At 39.8% G+C, this 20,019-nt stretch overlaps 1 protein-coding gene across 4 annotated transcripts; it reads left to right on the top strand.

Annotated features, from left to right (window-relative positions):
• The first annotated feature begins 2,946 nt into the window (after positions 1-2,946).
• Positions 2,947-18,934, top strand: LOC121910082 (RAC-beta serine/threonine-protein kinase-like). Of its 4 annotated transcripts, none has more exons than XM_042431090.1 (14): positions 2,947-3,321; positions 5,464-5,622; positions 5,748-5,876; positions 6,030-6,141; positions 6,331-6,481; positions 7,617-7,748; positions 7,917-7,982; positions 9,047-9,115; positions 9,244-9,366; positions 10,701-10,829; positions 14,589-14,803; positions 14,888-14,975; positions 16,291-16,393; positions 16,517-18,934. In XM_042431090.1, the coding sequence occupies exons 2-14, from the start codon at positions 5,577-5,579 to the stop codon at positions 16,594-16,596; spliced, it is 1,443 nt and encodes a 480-aa protein (XP_042287024.1). In that variant the 5' UTR covers positions 2,947-3,321; positions 5,464-5,576; the 3' UTR covers positions 16,597-18,934. The 4 variants fall into 4 exon arrangements, with proteins under 4 accessions (XP_042287024.1, XP_042287023.1, XP_042287025.1 ...); XM_042431089.1 differs by having other exon boundaries at positions 5,461-5,622; XM_042431091.1 differs by lacking the exon at positions 2,947-3,321 and adding an exon at positions 3,407-3,977 and having other exon boundaries at positions 5,461-5,622.
• Positions 18,935-20,019: the final 1,085 nt, after the last annotated feature.

Here is a 20,019-nt window from a genome sequence, read left to right as displayed (position 1 = left end):
ATTGCTGTGAAGCTAGTATGAGGCACTCATTTACTACCTGGGGACCGGGCCAGGGGCCTGTTTCAAAACTCTGAGTCTAAGCCTGAGTTGATTAACCCTGAGATGGGAAACTCAGAGTTTTTGGTTCCAGAACAGCTGATCAGAGTCAGTTCAATCAACTCTTAGTATATTCACTATGAGTTAAGCGTGTTCGGGATAAATGAAAAAAGCCATCATTAATGGAGCTCTGATACTACGAGTCACCATGGCAACAGGTCATTAAAAGGCAGAGCCTCCATTTTAATCTCGTGGATGTAGAGATATGAATGTATGTGTGTGTGGATGGTGCACATTTATCATTAAAAAAAGAGCCTGTGTCAGAGTGGGAAAAGTGTCAATAAGTTTACACAATAAAGTTTTATTCAGTGTTGTCCATTAATCCATCATTTACCGGATTTACATTTCCTTAATGATGATAAAGTGGAATCTGACTGTGTATCAGGCTGCAGCTACATTACATTTGAAATATATTTGTTTAGCTTTAATCTGACGGACAAAACACAGGAAGCAGCAACTGAAGATGAAAAATATAGTTAAAGATTTAAAACATATATAGTTCAAAAACATAGAGACATGACTGTAAGCTCACAGTCTGGTCCAGTAATAATGTGTTTGGTGATTTGCACTTGGCAAATGTCAAGGTGTCAAGGTGTCAAGGTTAAAATACAGAATATTTTAGATTTTTAGATCTATTTGTATCTTGGCTCAACAGCATTCAGTGACTTTATTTCAGCTGCTTCAACAAATGTAGTAAATTCAAACATTGTCACTGAAATGCTGTTAAAACACGTTAAGACTATGCTCCCTATTTTAAAATCTCACTTTCAAACTACATTCTACAGCTGCACTCACTCAGCATATTAACATATAATCTACAATATTATAGGAACAATGTTGCATCAGTGCGACCAATCACGTCATGACTAATAGAGATAATTAGTCATTGATCCTACTAAAGCTTCATACTAATTTTCTTACATTTAAACTGAGTTCTGTTTAAGTCAGCTCTCTTTCTGGAACTGGAAACCCAAAGTTTCCTTCATCTCAGGGTGAACAAACTCAGAGTTTTCACTCAGCCCACTTTCCGAAACTGCGGCTGCGGGTGTAGTTCTGCTGACAACTGATTGCACAGACACATTCAGTCTTCCTTTGTTAGTTTCATTAGTAGCAGGGCTGCTATTCTTATTGTGCATATGTTTTTTTCAGTCCACTAAAGATTAGGTCTAGACAATGAAGTTTTATTTTCAATTTTGTTTCCTTGTGTTAGTTAGTTTTAGCTCAAGTTTAGGCGCCCTCTTTTGGATATTTGTTTTTTGGTTTGAACAGCATCCACAGGCCCTTCTTTGGTAGTTTGCCTCTTGTGTTTGTGTATTATTGAAACTATCTAATTTCTTGTTAATAAATACCTCTATCTTGCCAAAAACACCTGTTTTTATGTTGTATGTTTCCCTAACAAGCTGGGTTGTAACATTTATGTAAAAAATAAAGAATATTTCAGATTTGTAACAGCCAGGTGACGTAGGCTATGAGAGGTAGATAGAACAATTTTTTATGGAGTGAAATATAGTGGAATATTCTAGTGTGTTTGCCTTTGAAACGGTGTGAAAACACTAATGGAGTAAGAAAATCTGCAAATAACACCCTGCCTTTTGCAAAATACACCTGCTTCTTGTAAAAAATATTGGTAGCCTCTTTCAAATACATTATGGTAGTGGAGAAAGGAAGAGCTGTTAAGCATAAGAAGATATGGTCAAACTTTACTGATCTCCAGGGAGGAAATGTAAGTGTTATAGTATCTCATAAACCCATAAACAGAGTCCACTGAGTTAAGTAGGAACAGGACACAGGTAAGTAGAAAATAAACTAATCAAATAAATCAAAGTTAGAGAACTACAGTTCGATACAGCTCTTTGTGTACAACATTTTGTTGAAAAGCAAAGCTGTATCAAAGAGGCTTACACGTTCAGCTGCAGTGCATTACACCAGGGGTGCTTTACATTACGCCTCCTCGCGTCCCCTCTCCTCGGAAACCGATCTCCCTCTGCCATCATGGAAAATCCTCCAATCCCTGAAATGCACCTAGAGGAGACGCGGAGCGAGGAGAGAGGAGGCTCCTGGAGGAGTTGAGGGTGAGGAGCCACAGGTGAATCCTACGCGGAAGTTTTTTTGTTTTGTTTTGTATTTTTAACGGGCGGCAACACGCCCCTTTGATCCAATGTGTTTACTGATTGGTCAGCTGATCTGACGGGACAGTAAACAGTCAGGCTGTTGTAATACAGATGATAGTTAAACTACCTGTGGAACAGGAATGAAAGCACCAACCGCAGCTTATCATACTTATTAATAAAATGAAAATTACTGAATCATGAATCAATCAAAAATACTCTTGTAAGTTTATTGTTTTCCTCATAAGCCAAAAGTCTTCTACTTTCTTCTTCTCCGTCTCAGTGTGTCTCAGCTCCTTCAGGAAAATATGACGCTCTCTTATAAAATCATCCTGAGCATGACAAAGTTGTCAGACTTTCACAAATTGAATAAGCAACATTTTATTTGGACATATTCTACAGGCTACAGCTGTTTATATTGCTCCTTTATGTCGGCTCTGTTCTTTCAGTAATTAATGGCTTTAAATTGTCTATTTGCGTCTTACTCTGTCACAGCCAGATCTATAATCAAATGATAAAAATTGGAGCAGTTATCAGGTGTTTTCCTTCCAGCTATAACTGTGTAGAAATTAAGTAAGAGTGTAAAGTGTTAATTAATTGTATGAATGAATTTCAAGTTTAAACTTTAGAGTTTAAACTGCTACTTAGTAAGTTCTAGCCTACATACTGAAAGCTGACTTCTACATATTTGACAGTTGAGGTGCTGTGCGTCATGAGTAGTTGCCGTCTCCTCAAAATGACGCTGGAGTTAGCGAGGACGTCCTGTTTGGTGGATTAAATTCCTCCATCCCCGCATCTCTCTTCACATCCTCGCTTGGAGGAGCTGAGACACGAGGAAGAGACGCGAGTAAGGGAGGCGAGGTGACACGTTAGTGTAATGAAAAGCACCCCAGGATGAACAGCAATGTGCCTCGCTGCTGCACAGCCATCACACTCATTTGAGATGAGGTGGCGCCGTCCCGCCTGCGGTTGGCGCTGTGTATCCAGAGAGCAGCGACCTTCTATCTAATTCCAAGAAGAAGAGAGTCCATGGTGTTTTCCTGGGTGGATGGCCTGCTCTGGATCCAGCCTGTCATAACTGCACTGAAACGAGAGCAACGTGGGAGAAAGTAGTAATGTGCGTTAAATTTTGTTGTTATATCATATAATGTAAAATATATCGGATTACGAGATTCGTTAAGGAATCTGTAACTCATAGCTAGATGAATTAAGAGTTGTTTGATTACCTCGCTATTAGCAAGGCTCACTACAAGGCATATGATCGCTAATGTAACTGTTTACTAACAATAAACTAACATTTCCAGTTTAGGGGAGCTCAAGCATCAGCTGGTGACATTATAGTGCAGCATTTAACTAATAAAAATAGCGTAGGGAAAGTTTAAGTATGTTTTTGGCTCTAAAACCTTAATACACGATATTGTGATGATAGATCTTCATCCAACTAACTAGTTTACTGCCAGCAAGCTTTAACCAGTAGAGCTGTTACTTGTAACTGGGATGACATGTATCTGAAATTAGTGTGTGTATTTGAGGTTCAGGTGCACAGTAAATATATGTTCATTGTCAAATGTTGGCTTGGTTATTAACCAGATACAAGATTCTTGAATTTTTTAGTAAATGGTTTTGTTGAAAGCAAATGTGTCTCTGTTAGCATTTAGCTAGCATATAGCTAGCCTCTGTCAGCGTTTAGGTGAGCTAACGTTAAATGGCAGCCGAGCTAACAGCCAACAACAACAACGAGATAAGAATAGCTGTTACACTGTGATTTGACTGGTAAGTCTGAATGTCCAACTAATACTGCTAATATCTGAAAATCAGTCTTTTTCTTTCTTTAACGCTAACTTACTTGAGAAGCACACACTTATTAACGTTAGTTTTAATTGTAGCACCTCTGCCCCTGTAGCCGGCCACACAAACTTCAAACTATGTAAAAGTAACGGAATCATATCAAATGTGGTAATGTTCTATAGTTTTTGGAGAGTTTTTTCTCCTCAGTTCCACATACAGGTAATATACCAAATGGAACTTGATAGGATTATTAGCCGATGCCAAATGTTGAATTCTGAACTAACTTACTTTGACGTTACAATGTGTTTTCTACATACCGAAACTAAATGTGCGGCAAAATAAATAATAAATGTGCCCAGTATCTCATTTTTATAATTGTGAATATTTCATGAGTAGAGGAGGGTGAAATGTTTCGTCTGTAGACACCTACTTCAGACTTCTAACACTAATTGCCACCCCATTAGATATTTCACCATAACCAACTAAAACCAGTTTTTAAAAATATTGGGTAAATTAATAAATATTTAATTTGGGTGTTTTGTATTCCTGCCGTGTTCATTTTTATCATTTCAGATCTTTACATCTCTATGAAGAATTTGGCAATTGAACCTGTAAGACTTCCAGTCCAGGTGTGATCTCTGTAACATTTAGGCTCATGAAGTGCTAAAACATGGCATACTTATTTCTTGGAGAAAGTTAGCAGCTTGTCACCTACAGGCACATTAACAGAATCACACAGTTAATACATATCAAAAGTCTGACAGTAAATTAATTGGCACGATAAGTCGTTACAGTTGTTTAATCACGCAAGAAATAAGTAAATACTCTCTGGTTCCAGCCCGTCAAATGTAAAGATTTACTGCTTCTATTTTCTATATTATGAATTAAATTATTACATATCTAGGGGTGTGCACAGTTGCTTGGGCAAAACATTTTCAAGACGTCACGTTGGGCTTTCAGAACTTGTGATGGACATTTTTCACAATTTTTTGGACATTTAATAGACAAATTAATTAATTTAGTAATTGATATGATCATGAAAACTATACTTAGTTGTAGCCCTACGTACTGTTATACTGTTTTAACATTATTAGCTTTCTCCTGTGACTTCACTTCGTAGGGTCGTGTGTAGATTATGAAAGTCTTCAGAAGTAGCCTACTGAATTACATAATGTAAAACTTAAGGCTTTAATAGGTGCAGAGTACTGCTGGTTTTTAGAGGTCTTACAGATATAGTGCTTCTTTGAAATCAGACCAGCCATCCTGATATTGTGTTTTTGCAATATTTTTACATCAGTTATAAATTTCGTCCTGTATTTCAATTTAAAGGATTCTTAACTGTTAAATTGAACTTTAATTTTCCAACTATTGATCATAGGTGTGGAAATAAAGGATTGTTTCTTTCTGTTTCTTTGTTGAAACTATTTGAATATAGTCCTATGTCCTTTGTACTTCTTGTTTCATTCAGCAGGTGCTGTTCAGATTTGATAACTGTGTCTGAGACTTGATCGGGTCAAGAGAGAAATCCACTGTTCCCTTCCCCGAGCTCCTGTTCCTCACCCTCTCTGAAACACATCACTCACAATGAATGAAGTTAACGTAGTCAGAGAGGGCTGGCTCCACAAAAGAGGTATGGAAGATCAGTAAGGTGTTAAAGGTTTCATAACATGTTTTATTTTGGCTCAATTTTTTAGAATGTCAGTGATGTTCTTGTTGACAGCATGTACTCAAATGGAATCTCTTTGTCTGACCCAGGTGAATATATCAAGACATGGAGGCCCAGGTATTTCATCCTGAAGAGTGACGGTTCTTTCATCGGCTACAAGGAGAAGCCTGATTTAAATGACCAGACTTCACCACCACTCAACAACTTCTCAGTGGCAGGTCAGTCCGCCAGATGGAGAGAAATAACTCCAAACCATTCCTTTCTACTCTCCAAAACCATCAGTTGGATGTTTTGAGTTTCATACAGGTCATACAGTGGTTCATTCTTCAGCAGCTTCCTGTAAACATTAATCTCATTTGTGTTTTCCACAGAATGCCAGTTAATGAAGACTGAAAGACCCCGGCCCAACACATTTGTCATTCGTTGCCTACAGTGGACCACTGTCATTGAACGCACCTTTCACGTAGACAGCAATGAGGAGAGGTTAGAATATTGTAAAATATTATATCGAGTAACCTTATATTTTTTCACAAGGCTTGTGTCAAACTATGGTGCCCAAATGACTTTCAGTGGCTTTTGCGTGTAACAGGGTCTCTTAAACTTAGTGCATTTGTTTGAGGCCTAAAAGATGATGTGACCCCTGACAATTTCTGGGATTTTTTTGTCTCTCAGAGAGGAGTGGATGCGGGCGATCCAATCTGTGGCAAATAGTCTTAAGATGCGGGAACAGGAGGAGGAGGAACCGATGGATGTGTTCGGCTCACCCAGCGAGAGCAGCCTTGAGGAGATGGAGGTGGCAATGTCCAAGAGTGGCAGCAAAGTGGTAAGAGGATCGGTTGTTATGGACATAGATGGTACAGAGCCCTAGTCTGATCTGATCCAAAGGAATCTTTCTTTTCCCTTGTGAGAGCGTTTGAAAACACAAACAAGGAGGCAGTATTAATTTTTGAGGGGCACTATCAAGGGCACAGTGACATTCTTGCCATTATATATTCTGTTTACATTTGTTCCTTTAGAGTAGATCATGAGTACACTCTGCCTGCAGACCCAGAGATGCCATCCTCATGCAGACGGTTTTACATTATATTAAAAAAAACTGAATTGAAACGTTTTGGTTTTAATGGGCCCTTCATTGTCCACTTGTCCAGTCTAGCGTCGGCCAGACAATGAGCCTCATGCAAAAACTATTTCTTTTCTTCTCCTAAATCTGTCTGTGAGCTTTGCTTGAGTGTGCCAAGTCAGATTCTCTTAACTGCAGAAACTTATCATAAACTGCTCATTTTTGATGAACACCACCTGTAATGAGTAGATGCACCTTTATTATTATTAGCATAACCAAGGCCTAAAATTGCAATATAGAAATACCTGTTGCACTGCATTTGTATTTTTTTTTTTTTAATTCACAGTTACTTATAATTATTAAATTCCCAGTGAAGTTTACTGTTTCGGTGCGGTGATGTCATTTTGGACAATAAAGTTTATTGATAAACTGTAAAATATCCTGCTGCCATTACATATCTTTGTCACAAGTGTTTGATATTCGACAGATCATTGCAAAAAATATTTGACGTGATATTTGATGCCAAGGAATGTAATGCAAAGTGGCTAATGACTAAAATGGGATGTACAGTCATGTGCAGATGGACTAAAGAAAACATTCCATTACAGGTGACGATAAAGGGGTAAGGGGTGCATGTCTGAGAGGGGCTAACATCTTGCATTAGTTTTTAAAGCAGTTTGTACCGATTAAGCTGAATAGATATTTTAACAACTTGAGTGAACCTCAAGCAGAATTTTTCTTAAGGCAGTGAAGGTATCATGACTTGGAAAGAAAAGCTCATCTCTGTCTGAAGATTTCTTCTTTGAGACTTATCCTTTTTATTTTTTGTTGTTTTTACAAAATTAGTTAAAATCCCTATCTCTGATGAATCCTCACACCTTGGCCTTGTACTTTACAGACAATGAGTGACTTTGAGTACCTCAAGCTGCTTGGCAAGGGGACGTTTGGGAAGGTGATTCTAGTCAAAGAGAAGTCCACTGGAGTACATTATGCCATGAAAATACTGCGTAAAGAGGTCATCATAGCCAAGGTAAGTAAGAAGTGCCCTGTCTGTGTGTGTATACAGTTGGTTTTAGCTATGTATCAGCGACATGCTTGTGCTCTGACTGTTCTGGCTGTGCATCTGTCCCCATACAGTAAAGCTTTACATTTCATACTGTGTTTTCAGTGTTTCTGAAAATAATGTGTTTGTCGGCAGGATGAGGTGGCCCACACAGTTACAGAGAGCAGAGTGTTACAAAACACAAAGCATCCCTTCCTCACAGTGAGTACATTTTACAAATGACCCACTTGATGGTAGAGCTCTGCAGGAGCACTGCTGGTAAAAGCAGCGCTGTGTCAGAGAAGAGCAGCCAGCGCTCTCTTGAGATTTTTCTTTTTCATGAGTCAAGTGGTCCTCAGGTCAGTCTAAAAACTGTCAGTGCTGATTTCCTATTGGATGATTTCACCATTCACTTGTGTAACCACTGTCACTACTTCTCCGCATGAATAGTGTATTGCTTTGCCAGGCTATCAGGATACTGTGGCTCTAGGGATGAAAATGTCTGTCATTCCACAACTTTGGTCCAGACTGACATATCTCAGCAACTCAATTATGGATTGCCATGAAATTTTGTACATACATTAACGATCACCTCAGGATGAATTGTAATAGCTTTTATGATCCTTTACTTTTCATTTAGCTCCATCATCAGGTGTAAAATGATCATCAGCCTCAACTGTACTTTGTTTAGTGCTAAGTAGCAAATGTTGGTGATCACACCTGCTAAACTTCAGCATGTTAGTATTGTCATTGTGAGTGTGTTAGCATGCTAAGGTTAGCATTTAGCTCAAATCTGCTGTGCCTCAGTAACTGACCTACTGAACTTGACCCATCCTTATCCAGAAACAGTTAACTGAAATAATACAAACAATCACAATTGAACATTTTGGAAGAATTAAGGAATTAAAACTAAACTTTTCGTTGTTAGTCTTAAATGGAAGCTGCCAGTATTCAGTTCTGATAATAAATATCTGAAATAAGTAACACAATGCAGGTTTCACAGCTGGAAATCATTCATCAGTTTGGAAAAGCTGTTGAAATCACTGTTAGTTCTTTATGTAGCACTAAAATTACACTGACAGACCATTGAAATAGAACCGTTGAATAAGTTGGATTAGATGACCTTAAAAGGACACCTCTCACTCCTCACCATGTGCCTCTTCTGATACACATGATTTGACCTGATGGTAAGGATTTACAGTAATGCATGGAGTGATTCACCACCTGCACGCACCCTGAAACATATTTTTTTTTCCTTCTCTAATGTGACTATCCTCCTCCTGCAGACACTGAAATATGCCTTCCAAACCCACGATCGGCTGTGTTTTGTAATGGAATACGCCAACGGAGGCGAGGTGAGACCTCACAGACACGCGTCACAGTCACATGGAGAAACACTAATGTCACTTGGTATCAACAGCTTGCTCTTGTGATCTTCTTCAACGGGTAAGTGTCTGAGTCCATCTGCTCTTGCCTCTTTCAGCTCTTCTTCCACCTGTCACGGGAACGAGTATTCACAGAAGACCGGGCGCGCTTCTACGGCGCCGAGATTGTGTCAGCGCTCGAGTACCTCCATTCACGTGACGTTGTGTACCGTGATCTGAAGGTGAATACTTGTAATATCTATCAGTTTTGAAATATACAATATCCTTAAAGGCTTTATATCATGACTCCATGGGTAATTAGGAGCGCATTTGGATTTTATCAGTTTATTAAAGACATTTTCAATTAAAGAGAATTTAAGCATTGAGAAGCATTTAATAGCAGCGGCTCTTTATCACTTTTTTGAAGTGAAATTTCTTGAAATTATCTGAATATTTTATTTTATTTTCCTTTTTTGAGGCCTGTATTTAAGTGAAATGTAGTTGAAAAGTAATCCTAAAAATCAATGAACATCACTGATAATGGCGGGTTATATATTTTTTTAATATTATGATATTCGTTGCATGAAATAGCACAGCTTAGTGAACCTTATGAAAACTATTCTTATTTCACATGTGAATTACAGTTGTATGCAAAAGTTTGGGCCTGCCTTGACAAATAACATATTTTGGCGATTTTTTTTATTTCTCTAGGATATGGGGAAATGAATGCACAGTTACTTTTCATGTCATTAATTGAACATAAATAAAAACATCATTGTGTCATAAGCAAAAGTTTTGGCACCTCAAGAGTCTCAGATTATTTTGAAAAGGTCTCAGAACTTAATCAGCTTGTTAGAGAGGCTGAGTTGACATCTTTTCAATTAAGAAAAAATCAACAGTATATATTATTTGTCAAGGGGTGCCCAAACTTTGGCATGAACTGCACATGTAATTAAGTGTTAAGTACCCAGTATTAATCCAGGGGATGAGGATAGTAACATATAAAAATTAAGCCGGGGACAAAGAAGCAAGGAGAATGGAAATACATGAAATAACTTCCAGAAACATTTTTATTTCTACTTTCTGCTGGAATCAGCATGTGCTGCTGAGGGGAAATGCTCCATTGAATTTTAAGTCTGAAAGGGGACGTCAGTTGCACATTGTATAGCCAGATTTGGTCCTTTTCCTGATATAACCTTCACAATAGCCAGCAGCGTAATGCATAATTCTCCTTTGTTGCCTCATATATAGTTGAATAATAACTCTTAAGAAGTAACCTATAATAACTGTTGAAAGTACAGTGTTTAAACATTACCAAGCGGAAGTTGTTTCCATTCACATAAAGGTTTTGTAAGGGGAACAAAGTCATCTTTGACCACTGTAAGTAAGCAGTGAAGGGGCAGGCGGACTAAAAGTGAGTTGAATCAGTATTTTCTGGGCTGATATGTTGACATATAATACAGAGAATGGATGGTAAGCCATAGATTTAATAGTAAACCAACCCAATCAAATGTCTTCAGATCCATCATGACCATTTGATGAAAACCTAGTTGTGTATGTTATTTGACCTTTTCAGCTGGAGAATCTGATGCTGGACAAAGATGGCCATATTAAAATCACTGATTTTGGCCTTTGTAAGGAGGGCATTACTCCTGATGCTACGATGAAAACCTTCTGTGGAACTCCTGAATATCTGGCACCTGAGGTAAGGCAATGACACTAACCTGGCACATGACCTGTACACAAGCAGTCACACATTTCCCCACACACACACTTCATGTCTCCACTACATATATTTACTACCACCATCTGCTGCTGCCATGGTTAAGCTGTAAATATGAATACATTACTAACACATTCTAGACAGTTGTCATTGCTGAGCTTAGTGTTCTCACATTTTTGTGTGTGTGTGAGATACAAAGTGGTACATGTGAACTGATGCATACATGTACTATATATGTAAGATTTGACATGCATCATCTAAGGTTAATTGCATAGTTAACAGCATCACTCCAAGGAATCACACTGCAAGTTAAGTTGAAGATACTCCCTCAGAGTAGGACTTCAGGGTTATGTATGAAACTTCCTAATTCTGCTTTCTGCAAGCAGAAACTATCATTTGAAAGTAAATAGCATCACAGTTTTACTACACAACAGTAAAATGAGATAAATATGATTCTGTCGTTTACGATTACAGTTTAGAATTTACAATATCATTTAGCAGACGCTTTTATCCAAAGCGATGTACATCTGAGAGCTGATACAACTCAAGCAGGGATCTAGTCAGGAGAGAACAACACCAGTAAGTGCCTTAAAGCTAAGTTTGAATGCAGTAGTATGTAGATGCCAACAGGCTACGCACAAAGGCAACACATAGAGAGCGTATTTTGTATTTTTGTTTTTTCTCTACCTTCAGTCCATCAAGTGCAGAGGTGTTCGCGAAAGAGCTGAGTCTTTAGTCTTTCTTAAAGATTGAGAGGGACTCTGCAGATTGAACAGAGTTTGGTAACTTGTTTCACCAGGTGCCTTTCATTTGCAGAGCGTAGTGAGCGGGAGGGAGTGGGGACCTGAATGAGGGAGTTCAAGTAGGCCGGAGCCGTTTCAGTTGCTGTTTTGTAAGCGAGTGTCAGGGTTTTGAATTTGATGCGGGCAGCAACTGGGAGCCAGTGGAGGGATATCAACAGTGAGGTGACATGTGCTGTTTTGTTCCACCGCCACGTTCTGGATCATCTGCAGAGGTTTGAACGTACATGCGAGGACGCCTGCCAATAAGGAGTTGCAGTAGTCAATGCGTGATATTACGAGAGTCTGTACGAGGAGTTGTGCTGCATGCTCAGACAGGTAGGGTCTGATCTTCCTGATCTAGTACAGGGCAACCGAGCGATTGAGGCCATGTGAACCTTAGTGCAGTTAAGTGCGGGGGAAATGGTCTGTAGAAGGTTGGATGGTATTGGGTCCAGTGGACAGGTAGTGGGACAAGGGTCCAGCAGAAGTTTGGAGACTTCCTCCTCAGTCACAGGGGAGAATGAGGACAATGTGGCCCTGTTAGCTGGCAGCTGCAGACTGACTTGGTCAGGCTCAGGGAACTGGTTACTGATGGCAGAGACCTTGTCAGTAAAAAATGAGGCGAACTTGTTTGCAGTGAGCAGAGTGGAGGGCGGAGGAGGAGATGGATTGAGGAGTGAGTTAAAAGCAGAAAACATTTTCTGCATGTCTGTGGCACCACAGATCTTGTTCTGATAGTAAGTGGTCTTAATGAGAATGATGCAAGGAGACCCTGATAGTCACTGAGGTCAGTGGGCTCTGAGTTCCACCTTTTGCTCTCGGATGACTTCGATGAGCCATGGAGTAGGGGAGGTGATGCGAGCAAGTTTGGATGTTAGAGGGCAGAGATTGTTAAGAGAAGTGGCTAGTGAGGAACAGAGTGAGTCTGTAGCCTCATTGACTGGGAGTGAGGAAAATTCATTATGAGGAGGAGTGTTAGCCAAGACCTCATTGGAAAGTTGAGTCAGTGTGAGGGACCGGATGTTGCGGCAGAAGACCATTCATGGAAGAACATGAGGATGTCCTGGTAAGGCGATCGTGAATCGAATAAAGAAGTGGTCAGACAGATGTAGGGGGGTAGCAGTTCCAAGTCCAAATCAGTTGTTTCCAGAATATAGTCAACACATTTAGAAGACTGATCTAGATACATCTATTAAATCAGAAGAGAGCCACTAGCTATTTGTGCACAGGCTGGAAGTAAAGATGACACACAAATTACATTTCATTTTAGATGACCTCAGATTATTTAAATCTAGCACTACAATTTACAAAAAAATCTGAGTGTGCCTTCTCTACAATAATATGATAAAATACTTATTACTAGGCTTATAAGCAGGGCCAGATATGTGTCAACACTGAGAATTTTCTCTGAAATGCTTGATAAATATGAACACTGGAGAAAAAGTGGTGGATATTACATGAAATGATAAAAATGATATGTAGAGTGTGAATGCACGATGTAGAATTAGAAGGATAATGTCCAGTAAAGAGGTGAACTCAGGTAAGGGTTACCTAGCACTTACTAGGAATGCCCAGCTATTACTATTTCATAGCCCACTCTTGTATTGCACGTTAATGATTGATGTAGATGTGGCTAATGTGAGCATTGTGAAGCGTGTTATTTTCATAGTGTGGGTATTGGGGCAGACTAGGGCTGGGTGATTAATTGACTTTTATTTTCAATAACAATTTTGGCTTCCAACAATTATGAAAACAAGATAATCAAGGTAAAACAATTATTGTGCCGCATTCCGTTTCGCAATGATGATCTTGTTTTGTCTTGTGTTATAAATCCAGCGCACCCCTTTCCTTTACAGCGATACACTTTCACCCCTCTTTAAAAGCCCAAACTCACTCTCAATGAGAATGCACATAGTAAGCGAGACAATCTGTTTAATCCACACCAACTCTAACCTGCATTCAGTGTCTGTGTCCACAGAAGCAGCTGTCTGGCAGCTGCAGCTCCTCGGGAGCTGAGAGGACAGCGGCCAGACAAACTGCCTTCATCAGGCTGACTGACAGCAGAAATTTACTGAACCAAAATAGTTTGCTCCAGGGGACAAAATCGTCTGTTTGCATTTATTGATTCATTGGGGCGGCTGTTGCTCAGGAGGTAGAGCGGGTCGTCCACTAATCGGAAGACTGGCGGTTCGATTCCCGGCTCCTCCAGTCTTCATGTCAAAGTGTCCTTGGGCAAGATACTGAACCCCAAATTGCTCCTGATGGCTGAATGTGTGTGAATGGTTAGTTCCCTCTGATGGGCAGGTTGGGACCTTGCATGGTAGTCCCTGTACGCATTCAGTGTAGGAGTATGTGTGAGTAGGTGAATGTGACACATAGTGTAAAAGCGCTTTGAATGGTCAGAAACTAGAAAGGCGCTATACAAGTACTGTCCATTTACCATTCATTTTATTTCCCTGCCCAGCGTAGCGAGTGAGGGGAATCTGCCTGTAGTGAAACAGGCAGCTCACAGAAAGACAGGGAGCCCGATCAAAACACATATACAGCAGGATATTTGTGTGCTTTGAATAGTTGTCTGTGCAAATTACGTTTCACTAAATGCAACAGAAATTGACTGGGAGCTTTGATAACAGGGGGTCTCTGTGAGATGCGTGTCACTTGCACGTGTCTTGTAGTGTGTGGATTGATAGATTTAATAAAATGAAAGCATTTCTGTTCCGTGAGTCAATGAGTAATCGTGTTAAATAATCGTGACCTTAATATTGACCAAAATAATCATGATTATGATTTTTGCCATAATCAAGCAGCCCTGAGGCAGACCATGGATCATGCAAAACTGAAGAAAGAAATATAAATTTAGGTCAGAAGTGTGCAGTTAAGTGAAGTGTACCAAATAGAAATCCCTTCTCTCTGCCATTGTTGAAAAATGTTCATGAGACAAACATCTGCTCTTCTTCAGGTCCTAGAAGATAATGACTATGGTCGGGCGGTGGACTGGTGGGGTCTTGGCGTAGTCATGTATGAGATGATGTGCGGACGTCTGCCTTTCTACAACCAGGACCACGAGCGTTTGTTTGAGCTCATCCTCATGGAGGAGATCCGCTTTCCCAGGAACCTGTCGCCTGAGGCCAAGTCCCTGCTGGCCGGCCTGCTCAAGAAGGACCCCAAACAAAGGTACTAGAACCAACAGATCCTATGTGTGCATTCGTTTTATGCAAAATCAACTTAATTCTTACACGGTCCTGTTCTGACTGACAGGTTAGGTGGCGGTCCCAATGATGCCAAAGAAGTAATGAGTCACAAATTTTTCATCACCATCAACTGGCAGGATGTGGTACAGAAGAAGGTGAGACATTCGGAGGTTAGAGGAAGTGAAACTGAGGTTTGCTTTTTAGTCACAGAAACAGAGGATGTCCTGGCTTATTGCTTAGTTGGCCTTTGCATCTGTGATTTCAGACAAAAGCACAAAACAGATCATAGTCATCTCTCTATTATATGACATGTTTGTGGTGTTTTCTTGATTCTCAATCAGTATTAAGCAAGTAGTAATTGGGGTTTTTTGTGAGTCAACGGATTGTGGCATTATTTCATATTTAATGAAAACCTATACAAAGAATCTTCTGAGCAGATTTCTTACTGCAGCAAAGGAAACTTCTTCCTTTTAACTATGTATGTTCAGGAAGCTTGTTTGGAGCCAGCAGACTGAACACACAACAGCAATGGTGAATTTTTCAAGACAAATTTAATAGAGCTTGTACAGACCTCAACATTAAAGTCCAACAGACATCACATCTAGTCATCTTCTTTTGCAGTAAAATAAATAAAAGCTTGTTTGATTGACAGCAGCTAGCAGACTACCAGAGTGTCAGTGTTACACCATAGGGAACAGAAGACAAAGTAAACAAACTTGCTGAAACGTGTTGCAGCTAATCAGCTATCTAGCCTGCTAACTGATGTTAGTGGTTAGCCTGTTGAATGTTTGTTTGGTGGCTCGTTCAACAAGCTAAACTGCAGAACAAGATGTGTGTTCATGTTTGTAAGTTAGATAAGGAGACAAGCAGGAAAGCTAATGTGGGTTGTTGTTCAGAGTCTGTGGCTCTTGTTTGTGTAGCAGGATGCTATCAGGCTCAGTGTGACCGTCTGATCTGCAGATGATAGAACGCTGACATTACTGCTTTATCCAAAGATTTGATTGGCTGTATCAAGATCTCTATCTACAAAGACAGAGAATGGAATGATATTCCATCAAATAAATGCAAAACTAGGGGGCGCCATCATGAAACCTAAAAGATATGAGATATCAATTTCTTTCTTTTGGTTTAATTTTTTTTTCTCAAAGAATAACACAGGACAAGTGATTTACAGAGCAGATGTGTAGCTGCAGCAGACAAAAATATTCATATAAATTCAGTTGAACTTAATTAACCCTGAGTGTAGCAATTTTTACACCGTAAAAAAAAAGTGATGACAAGGGATGATCCGGCCCTGATGTGTCCCCTTGTGGATATAGTTTTAACCTTCCAGATACACACAGAGCACACAGGCAGTATGTAAACACTGCAAGCGCATGCAGCCCCGTACCTACACCAAAGAGTTGTTCAAATTAAGTATGTTCCCAGTTTAATGGCCAGTATACCAATCTTTTCTCCTTGCTACCTCAGCTCACCCCACTCTTCAGACCACAAGTCACATCAGAGACGGACACCCGGTACTTTGATGAGGAGTTCACAGCGCAGACCATCACGCTCACTCCTCCAGACAAGTGTAAGTATTTTCTGACTGTGGTGGAGCCTTCAGACCGGATCCACCGCTGTCCATGATCACGCTCTGATTTCTCGGCAGGAATGTGCAGACTGACTTCTTCTCCTGTCTTCTTTGCTCTTACAGGTAACAGTCTGGACTGTGAGGACCCCGGACAGCAAGCACATTTCCCCCAGTTCTCCTATTCTGCCAGCATAAGAGAGTGATAGCATCTCCGCCACACACACACACTTACACAAACATACAGAAAAACACACGAGGCATGAACACCTTGGCCACATCCCTTAACAGCTATAAAACGACCAGAATGTCCCGGCAGGATCTAAGTGCCTCGGCTGGCGGCCATGTTGTTCTATAGAAACCCCTTCGTCCACACTACGGACAAAGCCGGGCCACACTGGCTGTACTGTATCAAACTGGACTTCAGTACCTCACATAGTCATCAGCACAACTCAACAACACAATCAGGACTCTGTCTGTAGCACCTTCGGATGGCCTATACACAACTGTTGCTGCTTTTTCAGACTGTAAAACCGCCGGTTATTTCCAATGCTCTCCTTTATACGGTCTTGTGAGAAGCCATACAGTTCCTTCATGATGTTTCCAAGTGCTCTTCTTCAGAACCAGCTGTTACCACTGGTAATGGACCGGTTCATATATGAGGGAGGAAGAGGCGTGGCAGTTTGTTGGCTGGCTGTGTATGTGTGTGTGTGTGTGTCTGCGTGTCTGTGTGTGTGTGTGTGTGTGTTTGTGTGTGTGAGTGTGAGAGATTTTTTTTTTTTTTTTGGAGGGGGTGGGAGAAGATGGAGGCATCAAATCCAAACTGAATGTCATTAGTTGAGTCAGAATGAGTCTGAGAGAGCATGTGGTTTTGTGTCTTTATACAACGCTTGCCGGTTATGCATCAGGAACAACAGATGAATTGATAACACATCATGATCAAAGTGTCTCCGCGGTGAAAAGCTTTGACAAAGTGAAGCAGGAGGTGTCTTTTTTTTTTTTTCTTTTTTTTTTTTAAACTGTATGCAATGAAAACAAATCACTTGTGTATTAGTTTGCGCTCATCTCACAATGTGATCTTTGTTAACAGATTTGTCAAGTGTGACACAGCAATTAATGGGAATTGGGAATACCTAAATGCACGAGGTGTATATGTTGTTTTTTAAAACAAGGTTTTTTTAATTCTAACACATTTTGATCTTTCTTGATCAGCAAAATACACACCGGCCATGTGATTTAATAAGGTCAATAAGCACTTAGTGATTTAAATCAGACCTCATTTTTTCTCAGGTGGACTATGTGCATGATGTAACTGAAAGCTTCCTGGATTGGTGTCAGTAGCCCAGAGTATCAAAAACTGTCAGATACTGAAAGTTGGCATGGAATGTCTACTCAGAGTCATAGTCCTCGTCACTTATTCTTTGAAGAGACAGTTCCTGATTTAAATCCCAATTTGGTTCACAGCTGTTTCGCTGCGTGTGTTTAGACAACATTTATCATTTAAGAACTTTGACTTTTTTGTTAAATTAGGAGAAACCCTCAAAGTAGGGTATTAAAAAAGTACTGTTTTACTATCAGGACTGAAACTCAGGTATTGTATTGATAATAGTGTTAAAACATTTCTAACGATACCCAGTTCCCCCCTTACACCAAAATACATAGCACTTTCAGAGAAGATCATCATCCTTTCATAGCATTTGATGCACATTTTTATAAGATTTTTCAGTTCAATGATATCTGTTATATTGTGTCTCTTCAGCCTTACTAGGAAAATAATCTTTCCATAGATCATCATATACTTTGCTTGATGGAAACCTGTTTAGAGTTGTACAGTTAACAGCTTTTCATTTCCTTCTTGGCCTTTCTGTATGTGTCATCTATTTGTAAATCCTCTGATGTACCGGTGCATCCAAACTGCTACTGCTGCTGCTCACACTTGAATGTGCCATTAGATTTGATTGGACATATCTGAAAAATACATCCAGGGAGCTGCATACATCATGAACATGGTCCATTGTGAGATTTTGTGTTTGAGTGCAATGGTGACTTGCAAGGATGTCTTTTTACTATTTTCAATGTTCCCATCTGTTATAAATGGCTGCACAACATTAAATGGTAACCAGGAGGGGTGCACCGGTGAGATTTACAATACTGGGTTATATACTGTAAATGAAAATGCACCCAGCATTGTATTGGTGCTACGCTGTTGAGTCACTGGTAATAAAGAGCCGGTGCAGACAACCTGCTCAACTTCCCGTTGCTCACAGAGCCTTCTACCACACATGCTGTTTTGAAAGAATTTCCGTTATTTTTGTTTTTGTCTTGTTTTTCCTCTGGTTTTACTTCTCGTCTTGCTGATTTCCCTCATCCTTCCTGTACCCTGAACCTCCTTCAGAGAGTCTCAAATTAAGGATTGAAATGGTTGAAAGAAATGTTTGTGTTTTTCAGTTACATGATTCTATTCAAACAATTCATTTCTATTTGTCTATGAATGTAATTCTGAAAGACAATGATCCAATACACATTTTTAACTGTCTTAATACATGCAAGTGTTTGTGTGTCTTGATACTTCTCATCCTTCTACACTATCGAGTGCTGAAGCTCTGATTGTACACTCGGTCTTTATGAATTTAAGAGTGTAAGTATATTTAAGTGGTGGTAGGCAAACCTTGAGACAGTAAGTGTATTGTTTGTCCTGCCCTCCTCGCTCTCAGTTGGGCAGGTTTCTGCCGTGACACTTTTCACCCATCTGTGTTGGAACAGTGTGAGGGAGATCACAAAAACAAGTTGATCTGCTGGGTGTTGCCTTACAAACCTTTAGCCTTGCAGATGCTTTTTGCTACTGTTAGTGTAACTACAGCCACAAGCACAGCAGGCTGACTACACACAATAACACAGATGTTTTCCAAAAGCCGCTTTACAGTTTCTCTCCCTTGATTTAATGCCAACTATGTTCAAAGACTGCAAATGCAGCGATCACAACTTGAAATGCATTCACTTAACTTTGAATGGTTTCTGTTTCTTTTCACTCTGTTCTCTACTTACCATACAACTACCACATAGAAAACATGGTTTGCAGAACATTTTACACAAGTTCAGAAGTAAATCAAGCTCTCAATGTGTACACAAATGATTAAACCATGAATTATTTGCTTGTGTGCACACTATTTCTCCATGACAGCCCCCTGGGCTCTGAAGATTTCGATTGTATTAAGAATGTTACACAAAACCTTTTAGAGCATTTCCTGCTGGGTGTTTTTTTTCCGAATTGGGCTTTTGTTTCTAACATTACATCAAAAACAATGAGTACTAATAAATATCAAAACCACAATGTCAGGAAATGAACAGAAATAAAAATAACAAAAGCGTACCGCCCTCATATTGCTTCATATGGGCTGGATTCATGAATTAAAACATGCTGACCTGACTACATTCAAGATAAGAGTGAAAATCACTTTTTATGCCCAGCCTCTTGTAAATCATAGGCCATATATGCTTTCAAATTCATACTTAACACAACATCTCCTATCCAGTAAATACCACACACTGGCACTTGAGTAATAAATATCCTCAGTCTAGAATTGCAGTGTTACATAAGAAGGTAGCACTGTCTCTGTCTGTCTGTCTAT

The sequence above is a fragment of the Thunnus maccoyii genome, chromosome 13, assembly GCF_910596095.1.
Source record: "Thunnus maccoyii chromosome 13, fThuMac1.1, whole genome shotgun sequence".
Lineage (NCBI taxonomy): Eukaryota > Metazoa > Chordata > Actinopteri > Scombriformes > Scombridae > Thunnus > Thunnus maccoyii.
This window is presented reverse-complemented; position numbering and strand designations above follow the sequence as displayed.